The sequence below is a fragment of the Chrysemys picta genome, chromosome 11 (assembly GCF_011386835.1).
Source record: "Chrysemys picta bellii isolate R12L10 chromosome 11, ASM1138683v2, whole genome shotgun sequence".
Classification (NCBI taxonomy): Eukaryota; Metazoa; Chordata; order Testudines; family Emydidae; genus Chrysemys; species Chrysemys picta.
Genome location: NC_088801.1, coordinates 75048860 through 75060391, shown reverse-complemented (window position 1 = coordinate 75060391; position 11532 = coordinate 75048860). Strand labels below are relative to the sequence as shown.

The window sequence follows — 11532 nt, the reverse complement described above, 5'->3', positions numbered from 1 at the left end:
CTCTGGCTCGTGGTGGGATTGCAGCCACCTGCCCCCGTGCCAGATGGGGCTTGGGCTTGGGCTTGGGCTTGGGCTGTCCTCAAGGGCTGCAGTTCACCCCCAGGCTTAGACCCCTGCCTCAATCCCCGCTAACAAGACCACTCAGCGGCAGACCCTGAGGCTTGCCCGAAAGGGAGGGGAGAGCTTGGGGGGCAGTGGCCTCCTGCCCACAACTCTTGTCCTATGACCACAGGCGTGACGGGCGTCTTTCATTTTTCATGCTGAAGCCTGGCAGAGCAATGCAAAAGCTGGCGCAGTTTAGCATTAGAACAAAGAGAAACCTTTACAAATCGTAAATACTTATTTTTCAGTGTAATAGCCACGGCAGTGGCTTAGGTATTTACGATTTACACTATTGTATACGTAGAATGTTAAATTAAAATAGTTCAGGTTGATTTCATAGGGGTTTATATTACAGTAGCACCCCGAAGGCCTGTCGATATCGTTCCGGTAGGCCAGATGCTGTACAAACACACATTCCCTATACCAAATAGCTTACGCACACTACATAGTTTAGGGTGGTAGCTGTGTTAATCTGTATCAGCAAAAACAACGAGGAGTCCTTGTGGCACCTTAGAGACTAACAAATTGATCTGGGCATAAGCTTTCGTGGGATATAACCCATTTCATCAGATGCATGGAGTGGAAAATACAGTAGGAGGTATATATACATAGTACATGAAAAGATGGGAGTAGCCTTACCCAGTAATTTACAAACTGGCAGGGGCGGCTCTATGTTATTTGCTACCCCAAGCATGGAAGGCAGGTGGCCTTCAGCGACATGCCTGCGGGCGATCCGCTGGTCACAGGGCGTGTCTGCGGGTGATCTGCCGGTCCCACGCCTTTGGGGTGCCCGCCGCTGAATTGCCGCCGAAGCCGTAGGACCAGCGGACCTCCCGCAGACACACCGCCGAAGGCTGCCTGGCTGCTGCCCCAACAGCGACCGGCAGGCTGCCCCCCGCGGCTTGCCGCCACAGGCACGCGCTTGCTGCGCTGGGGCCTGGAGCCGCTCCTGCAAACTGGACACCGTCAAATTAGGCCTGAATAAAGACAAGGAGTGACTGGGTCATTACAAAAACTAATTTCCCCATACTAATTCCCCTCTACTGTTATTCACACCTTCTTGTCAACTGTTTGAAATGTGCCACCCTCATTTTTTTCTCCTCCCTTGGTATTCTACTGTTAATTGAATTGTCTCATTAGACTGACCCCCAGTTGGTAAGGCAACTCCCATCTTTTCATGTACTATGTATATATACCTGCTACTGTATTTTCCACTCCATGCATCTGATGAAGTGGGTTCTAGCCCACGAAAGCTTATGCCCAAATACATTTGTTAGTCTCTAAGGTGCCACAAGGACTTCTAGTTGTTTTTACATATTTTAGAATATACCATTTTTATTTGGACTGGTTTTATAACAATCTGTCTTTAAAAATGAAACTAGTGCTTCCACAACGTAAGTGGCATTGACAGGGCTCTGTACTGAAACACATCCTTTCACCATAGAATAGGCACCAGCCACACAAGCCTCCTCACACTGCCATCAATGGATCTCAGTCCCAAACACTGCTGCAGGTCAGATGGTCTCCATTAACCCAGCAGCCAAGGCCTGAGTGAGGTGCTCTAGTTGGACCCTTCACTGAAGAAATAGACTGAGATCACCAGCTCATTTAACTTTGGTTATGATTCATGAAACAGCTTACAGATGGTAATATGTGACATCCACGGGTTTGGGCCATATTTGAAACTGGTTTTAAAACTTTTGTTCATAGAGTAGAGAGAGCACTGAATGGAAAATTCTTTGTACAAATGACAGGGATTTCTAACATGTTATAAAAATACTGAATTTATTTCAAGCTTCTTTTAAGAGGAATAGCATTTAGAAATGAGGAAAGCAACACCACGTAAGCAGTCTGTGGACTAGTGTTTGGGAACAGTTAGCTTAGAGCAGGGATTGGCAACCTTTGGCACGCGGTTCACCAGGGTAAGCACCCTGGCGGGCCAGTTTGTTTACCTGCCGCGTCTGCAGGTTCGGCCTATCGCAGTTTCCACTGGCCGCGGTTTGCCACTCCACGCCAATGGGGGTGGCGGGTAGCGGCGGCCAGCACATCCCTCGGCCTGCACTGCTTCCCGCAGCCCCCATTGGCCAGGGACGGCAAACCGCGGCCAGAGGGAGCTGTGATCCGCCAAACCTGCGGATGTGGCAAGTAAACAAACCGGCCCGGCCCACCAGGGTGCTTACCCTGGCGGGCCGCGTGCCAAAGGTTGCCAATCCCTGACCTAGAGAAAAAGAGAAACGTTTCCCTACCAAGCTTCAGAACAGTGCAGCAGCAGCAGCTTTGTACTAAAGTTCTTATTGCACGGACTTGTTAAACATCTTTGTGAAATTTCTGCTGAAATGTGGGTGCATGTACACGAAAACCTCTTTATACTGCCTATTGCTGATCAATTCAAAAATACACACCGGATGAACGTTTTTCTTTCTGAAATAAAATGTGTATTAGGGTAGACTGGGATACTTGTGTGACAGATTTATGTTACCTGTCTGCCTGGGGCTTTAGGTGATCAGGCTGAGGCCGCAGGATTTTTAGGGGAGGTGATGAAAGAGCAAATGCAAATGTTTACAAACATCACACAAATACATGATTATTAAGGCTAAGGCTAGTCAATGTCTAAAGCATAATTTAGAGAATTGTGTGCTAATTATTAATGCAACACATTAGGACAAACTCTCAGACAAGTTTGTATTTGCACCTTAATTACTATCTTGATACATGGCTATTACATTGTCTGCTTACCAATGAACAGAAAGCACAAGCATTTGCGTTATTTGGGGGGTGTTAACCTTTCTTATGGCCCAATTCATTTTAGAACTACTGATCTAGTGAGAACTAAGATATTGCGTGTTGGGAGACCAAGATGTCTGTCAAATACACATTGAGAGTCTAGGGCTCAGCTCTGCAGTCTTCATTAACACTTTTATTAGAATGGGAGTTTTTTCTGAATAAGTCCTTCAGGATCAGAACGCTAGCCATTACTATTAACATTTTTCCACATCCCTGTGTGGTGATAGTGCCTACAGAATATGTTTTCCCCCTACTATATGTAATACAGAAAGTCAGAGATATACAGCAACTGGCACACACTGTAGGGTGCTCAAGGACTACATTTTTTGCACTATATGTAAAGCTATTAAAATTGAGATAGAAGTATTTGACCTGAATTACATTACTGTATACTATATATAGCAATATTATAGATATGAATTACAAAATATACCTTTCCTCAATTATATAGGCTTAAGGGGTAAAAATCTACATTGCTCTGACAACATCAAGAATATATAATATATGGAGATATACCCATCTCATAGAACTGGAAGGGACCCTGAAAGGTCATCAAGTCCAGCCCCCTGCCTTCACTAGCAGGACCAAGTACTAATTTTGCCCCAGATCCTTAAGTGGCCCCCTCCAGGATTGAACTCACAACCCTGGGTTTAGCAGGCCAATGCTCAAACCACTTGTTTCCCGTTTAGTAGGAAGAACAAAGAATCGGTGACTTGTCAAAGCAAGACACTGACCCAAGAAGTCAAAAGAATAAGAAAAGTAGAGTAGGAAAGGAGGATTTCAATCAGCTGACATGACTGTGTTATGTCATGTCTGAGGCGCTAGACACTAAAAATATAACAAGCATTATATATATATTTTATACACAAAGCAATGGCTATGAAGACAAGATGTTATGATGTTAATCTGTATACATTCGTATACTATAAATTACCAAAGTGCAAAGTATGCTAAATTTAAAGCCACTCTACCTTTGGCCCTGCCCTTTACATTACTCTTGAAGCAAGTGTGTCCAATAAAATTGTGCCTTACACATATATCCCTAATCTCATGTGAAAGACATCAAGCTAAAATAGGAAGACATTTACTGGCATTAAGACCTCATACTGGTTTAATGCCATTAGTTGGTTATGATGGAGAAAAAAAATATACCAATTGAGAAATATTGTAAGAGGAAGGAAAAAAGGCAAATACTGCATTTCCCAGTTAGTTACATTTTAAAACTGTATATAGGTAAATTGGGATACCTTTATGGCCAGAGCTAGATGGAAATACAAAGTTTACAAGATTTTGGTGAATAAAAATTACCTCTCTGTCTATCCAGACCCTTTTGGATGGAAAGAAAAAGTGAGTGGTGGCTTCTATACGAAATGTGATAAATAAGTGATTATACCAGACACTGCACCACACTATCAGTTTAGTTCATCCAGCAGAATCAATGTTGTTCTAATTCTGAGTATTTCCCAAGCTCAAGATTGCCAACTCTGCCTCACTGTACAGTGGTGAACAAGCATCTATAAAGGACTGGACTGACACCTTCAAACCTATTTATGGCAAGTTTGAACCCTGGTTCTCTCCATATTTCAATCCATTTAAAATAAAAACTACAGTTCTCATTGCAGTGGTCTGTAGAAGAGCTAGCATTTTACATGTTTTGTATTTACATTCAGAGACAGAAACCCTTATAAATGTAAATTTGAATTTAAATTGAAAAACGTTTATGTTACTGTACTTTGTATGTCTGGTTAAAGAAGAAAAGCCTACATTTTCCAATACACACATTTGTCATGATAAACTCCTCCATAAAAATGCCCAAATAAGTAACATCAATTTCTGCTTATGGATCTCCAGATCAGTTCAGGTCTGTATGTTCTTGTTTTTCTTAATAGAAGAATTGATTTTAAAAACCATTTAACTTAAACACATGCCATAGTTTTTTAATGCCATAAAATTAAACATTTCAAAACAAAGCAAAGGACAGCAAATTTAAATAGAATTATTGGAACATTCATTCTGATTCTGTAATGAGCTGCCACATGGAGCCCCAGGGAAGTCAGCAGGGCTGTGTCCACACTGCAGCTGGGAGCACATCTGCCAGTCCGGGTAGACAGATTCACACTAGCTCGGCTGGAGCTAGCATGCTAAAAATAAGTGTGGATGTTGCAGCTGTGGTAGAGACTCAGGCTAGCCACCCAAGCTCAGGCGCAGCGGGTCGGGTTAAGACCCTGAGCTACTGCCGAAGCCACATGTTCATACAGCTATTTTTAGCACACTAGCTCCAGCAGGTGTTTCTATCTGGGTTAGGAGGCTCACTTCCTGCTGCAGTGTAGACATACCCTTGAACTCTAACCGGATGCATTGACTTCCCTGCGGTTTGGAGCCAATGTTGTTACCACCATTTAAAGCCCTGTTAGTGTGCATTCTTCACAGGAAAATAAACATTAATGTGCTACAACCAATTGATATTTTTTTCCCTTACAACTAAACCTAGGTCCTACTGAGATTCAGAGGGAACAAATTATGGTTTGGATATTCAGCTAGTTTATTACACACTGAAAGATTTCTTAGAGGCATAAGCATCCAGGTTATGAAATTTGGATTTGACTTCTGTCTGTGATAAAGAGATTAATGCACATGGATGCAAGATGAAAGTTCCTTTAAAAAAAAAAATCACAGCACTTCCTGATGAACAAAATATTTGTTTAATTTTTTTGGCCCAACCCTTACTGTTACCGATTTCCCCCCCCCCCCCCGATTTTTGTCACAAGACCGTATTTTCACCACTACCACAAGAAGATATGCCAAGCGGCAATCAATCACACAACTTAATCCTTTAATAAAATACTATGGTATGTTTATTTTAATAAAAAACTTCATTGTATTTTGTAGACACTAGAGGCTCTATACACCAGAAATTAGAAAAGTCACAGAAAGTTGCAAATCTGGTTTCTACATCTAGTTTGAGGTATTCAGCAAGAAACCTTGCTCTGCATCTGAAGAGTCTTTCCATAAAAGCCCAGTTGGAGGTGGAGATTTCATTTAAAGGAGTCCTTTTACCCACTATACAGCTCTATATCCGATTGACAAGGGCAAAAAATTATGGTCTAGGTATACTTAATCCTGCCTCAGTGCAGGGGGTATGGCCTCTTGAGGGCCCTTCTAGCCCTACATTTCTCTAAAACCACAGAATCCTCCTCATCCCAACTCCCTCTTCTACAACACTGATCTACTCCTTCCCCACTGAGGTAAGCCAGATGCCTAAATTCATTCTGATGGAATGAGGAGTGTTCCTTCTCTAGCCAGGGAAACACATCCAATTAACATTTTTATCTGATCTTCAAAGGTAATTAAACCGAGATCAGCAATATTTCTTTTAGTGGACAACAGCAGTGTCCTGCATTCTAACTTCTAAATAGGAGGGAAAAGCAAGAACAACAGTATGTGGACCAGAAATCTAAAGCTGAGGTTAAGGAGAAATTTGGCCTCTTGACCCCGAATTTGGCTTAGTACGTGGCAAGCAACAGAAGTGAAGGGAGTCTAGAAGAGTCAGCATTCATGGAAAATTATTTCTGTTGAAGAGATATCTAATCTTATATCTGGAACAGAGTTTTTGGGAGTTTTGTACAATAATCATCTGCATTCCTTATGTACTACAAGCTTTCTCTGGAGGGGGGACAAATTGCTGGGATTTATTTCTCAGATAACTGCTTTGAATTCAATATTATAAATCTTTTCTAATGAAGCAGAGCTGTAATGCTAACAGACTCACTCGATTGTAAAAACTGCCTGGGATATTTTAATTGGTTATGTTTTCTTTTTCAAGTGGAAAATTGTTTTGTAAAATTCCCAAGGAACAGTTTTGCAATTACAGAACCTGTAGAAAAATCTATGTAGCAATGTATTCTAAAGTGCTTCTTTACTTCTCAGCTACTAATCAAAAATTAGACTGGTAGATCTTTTGTAGAAGCACAGAGATTCCTAACCGCTCAAGTACTGGTAGGTGATTTCTGATGTAGAAGAACCCTTCACACATTTTGTTTAAACCAATGATATTTGCGTTGACAACTGTAGTGAAATGACGTAAGTGCAGTCCACCTTTTTTAAAACATGGCCTTACTCTGGTTTATTTATGCAACATTATTACATCCTTTAAAAGAAGTAGTTTACTTCAATTCCAAATATAGGGATTAAATAATACACATAAAAAGCTGTAATTCAGTGAAGCTATTGCCTATTCACCCTGAAATAAAATAGTCTTATGATTGAACTGATGCAAAATTCCTTCCAAACACCTTTGTTTTATTGGCAAAGTCATTTAAGGTCACTTTTGCTTCCAAGACCATCATCTTCCATGGTTTCCACTGAAGGAGTTTTGCTTTGTAATGGCTTGTGGTTCCACAGTGTTTTGTTAATGAACAGCCTGCTATGAATATACTACTGTAGTCACTAAATTGAAGATACTGCCATGAGAAGTCCAGAAATTACAGCTTCCCCCCCCCCTAAATTTCAGCAAGACAAAATTCAAGTCCCAGTTTAATCTTTATTTTTAACACCATTTTAAATGGCAAAAAACAGCTGCTGTGCTTTTCGGGATGAAGAACTAACACGATGCCCGGTGTGCTTGTTAAATGGTATACAGGTACTGTACTGCAAATGTACCAAACATACAGTGTGGAAAGGCATCTACAGGCACAGCCATTTGGATCAGCTACTCCTATGTATATAGTGCAGCAGGATTGAATCTGCGTAGAGAGAACCACAATTTGGTGGCATATAGCAAATGAGTGCATGTGTTTGGGGTTGGTTTTTGTTTGTTCTCAGAAGGCATGATGATAAAGCATCCCAAACAGCAAAAGACAAGCATCTCCAATGTTGTTCTCATTCCATCCAGTAGTAGTTTTCAGTGAAAGCCGGCTATTATTGCTGAGATAGTAAAGCACTTCGATTGGCCTTCATCTTCTCCAGCCGTTTCACTAGATGGCCATTGCTAACTTCAAGCTCTTCAGTTTTATCCAATGCAGAGCGAAGCTGGAAGGAAGAAGCAAAGGAAAAGCCATCACTAGCTGTTGAAATGTTTTTCCTTTCCCAAAGAATGTGGCTTGGGTGTTTTACCAACACTAATTCTTTCTGATTTCCATATTGCTGCAACCTCATTACAAGAACAACCTCATTACAAGAATGATGGATTTTCAACAAGTGCTGACAAATTAAGCAACTGCCTGCACCATTACTTTGAAAGCCACACAGTGCATTTTATTCATAAGACATTTTTCCAAACCAACATGCCTCAAATTTGGACCATCCGAGTGTGATGGTCTATACTATTATGGTCACCTCTTTTACAAGACTATGATAACTTCTGTACGAAGTATGACTCGTGAGGTTTCATTTGAAAAGTCATAATCTGCTGAACATTATTATCCCATTTAAATATGTATAGCAACACTATATGTAAAGTTATGAGATTCTACTGTATGATTGTTACTGAAATATGTTGTAATTCTGGGTAACACCCACAAAGCAGTTTTTCGAGACAAAGAGACACTGGCCCCACCCAGGTGTTAAAAATAATGAGATACTTATGTGGCCATTCTCCCACAGGGAGGGGGGAGGTGTGAATAAGCAATTTCCATTGCATCACAGGAACATTTCAAACCTCACGTCCACAACCGACTGTGTCACCATGACTTAGCAAGGATATTTCTAGCACAAGAAATTAAGTTATAAAGGGGAAAGAAAATGCTGGACTTCACCTCTCCTTCTCCCATCTCTCTGATCAGGACATTAATGAATCTAAAAGAACTGAACTAAGGAGGGAGTGGTCCCAGGCTGCAAAGAGACCCAGCATGTGAAATTGACAGTGTATGGTGAAACGAAACCTTTGCTTTTAAGTTGTTGGCTTTTTACGTGAGGTTTTAGCTGGCTTATTATTCTTTTATTTTCTTTTGTAACTAAATCCCAACTTTTATGCATTATCACTTGTAATCACTTAAATTCTATCTTTCTATAGTTAATAAATTTAGCTTATTGTTTTATCTTAACCAGTGTGTTTGGATTAAAGTGCGTGGGAAACTGTTTTTGGGATAAGCCCTTTCCTTTGATGAAATTATGGACTTTCTATGAGCTTGCATTGTTCAGTAGTGTGCTGGACAGTACAAGATGCACATTTTTGCTGGAAAGTCTGGGACTAAGAATTTGTGGGTGTCGCCCTGTATGTAATTAATGAGTGACTGGTCAGAGTGCTCATGTATTTAGCTGGGAGTGAATCTGAACACTGAAGGCTGTGTGAGCAGGCCAAGAGTGGATGTTCTGACAGCACAGCAGCCAAAAAGGCACCCCAGGCTAGAGTTAAGGGGACACTGCTGTTCAACTCTCACATTCTACCCTGGGGAATTTCACATCAACTAAATAGCTTGAATTTCAGAGGTGCTGAGCAAACCTCATTCTCTCTCAAGTCAATGCAAACTCCAAGAGGAATAATGTGTGTTCAGCACCTCTGAAATTCAGGCCATTTACTTAGGTGCCTGAAGATTATTACATTTGCTTACTATATATTTATGGTAGCACCAACTTCCCAAACACTCATGAAGGATAGTTTCTGCTCCAGTGGTCTCCCACTGTAAGAACAGACAAGTAGAGAGTGCTTTGGGGAAAAGGACCAGGAACATCAATAAGCAAGTCATTGATTCATTATAGGCAGCATGGCGGAAATGGGTCTTTTAAGAAGGCCTTATGTCGATAGAGTAGGGGCTCTGTGGATGAGATCAGTGAGGTTGCACCATGCAGAAAGCGCTACAATGAAGGCGGCACAGAGGTTATTGTGTAAGAAACTGACAAATGAGCAGACAAGGGCTAGAGTACTGGTGGACTGGAGAGGAGGACAATATGAAGCTTGATAAAAGATAAGTAGGAAGGGGCAGAATTATACAGAACTTTGAAGGTGATGACAAGATGTTTAAATCTGAGGTGATCATGTGTGGGGAGCCCATTGAGGGACATGATCAAAACAACAAGCAGGGAAGACTAGTTCAGTAGCTGCAATGTCAATCAGTTTTAGTGCTTGACTTTAAATTTAGAGTTCTGCCAAACATCTAAAGTTGATGGGGGGCCTATCTTCTAGGTCCTTTATTGTTGATTCTATGTCATTGTGGTTAAATGATGAAACACGACCTCTGATACCCCAATGCCAGTATTCCCAGCTTCCCACTAATTTCTCATTTACACATCCTAATAGGGTCAAAGATTTGAAAGTACAAAAACAGAAGCTGTAATTGAGAACTGATTCTTAACAACGTTAATTAAAGGACATGTATGCCAACACTTGTAACTGTTTTTATAGTACAAACACCAATTATTCAAGTCTTATGTACGCTGACTCAAATGAACATTTGGATTTGACACTTGTAAATGACACTGTCATTGAAGTAGAACTGTACTGAAGGATATGATCCTGGGACATGAGAGCTCCAGTCTAGTCAGTAGCACCAAGTCTGATACAAGTTAGAGAGAGGTGCTAGGCATTAAGGATGACGTTACCTAAGAATCAATTACAGTAATCAGTTCAAGGGAAGTGTGCTATCGTGAGTTGTCACAGTTGCATTTGCATTAACCAGATCTAAGAGTGCTAAGAATCTGGCCAAATCCTTCAGCGCGACTAACAGGAACAATACAAAAGTAGTCATTTACATGGCAACTATTGTGAGAAAAAAAAAGCTTTCAGAGAGGAGTCTGCTAATCCTCTGTAGAAACTGAATTTGCTCATCTATAATCGAACGGTAAATTACCTCTCTTTGGAGTTTGCGTTTCTCAGCTTTCAGTTCATCTTCTATTTTTTCAGCATTTTCAGCAGCACTTTTGTATCGAGCTACTTGACCCTCCAACCGTATTACCTAAGATTAAAAAGCAAGTATACCATTAAGAACTGTGTACAGGTAAAAACTTCTAATCCTCTCTTTCCTTTGGCAACCCAGTGAAGTTGGGAGTCTACACTGTGGTCTTATTAGAATGAAGGGCATGTTCTGAGAAAAAACTATGCCACAGGGGTGTCAGTTACTGGCATTCTTCTCTAATACTCTACCAACGATATGGGGAAATGTTTCAATGTATTAAAAAAAACGTAACTTACCTACCCCGAAAGTTAAACAGGGCAAACTTCTCTACAACCAGTGACTAAGTAGGGCCATTCTTTCCTCTCTGAAGAATAACTGTTTTGCTGACTTATGCAGGACACAAGGCATAATGAGCAGTGACACCCAACTGTGTTATGCATGACTCATACTCCACACCATTTGCCTCCAGCCAGTCAAGAACTGCAGCTATCTGGATATAACCACATTCTAAAGTGTTCTTGTATTTTCAAAATGGTGTTAATACAGATCCTTGAAGTTGATTGTTGATTTGAACTCTACATTTATAGAAGAATATTTCCTATTCGTAAATGAAAGCATTTCCAGTCTGTGTGAACACAATGAGATAGCTCTGAATCCCTAACAATCCTTTCTTCAAAGCTTGTTACAGCAAACAAGACTAAAGGCTTGCCTACACTGCCTCAGAGGTTGGACTACAGGGTGTGAATAGCAGTGCACACCAAATTGTTGCACTGTAACTCCCCCATGTGGATGCTGCGAGTACTAACAAAGGTTCATA

At 41.0% G+C, this 11532-nt stretch overlaps 1 protein-coding gene across 21 annotated transcripts in view; it reads right to left on the bottom strand.

Moving 5' to 3' along the window:
- Positions 1-6982: 6982 nt before the first annotated feature.
- The window catches only part of LRRFIP1 (LRR binding FLII interacting protein 1), a 177227-nt gene continuing 172677 nt past the window's right edge, over positions 6983-11532 (bottom strand). For all 21 annotated transcript variants that reach the window (XR_010591662.1, XR_010591663.1, XR_006175448.2 and 18 more), the window contains 2 exons: positions 10671-10775; positions 6983-7914 (listed from right to left, as the gene is read on the bottom strand). Coding sequence is in view for 18 of the 21 variants with exons in the window: in XM_065562201.1 (XP_065418273.1) it covers positions 7804-7914; positions 10671-10775 (216 nt within the window). In the remaining 3 variants the exon portion in view is untranslated. The remainder of the gene's footprint in view (positions 7915-10670; positions 10776-11532) is intronic.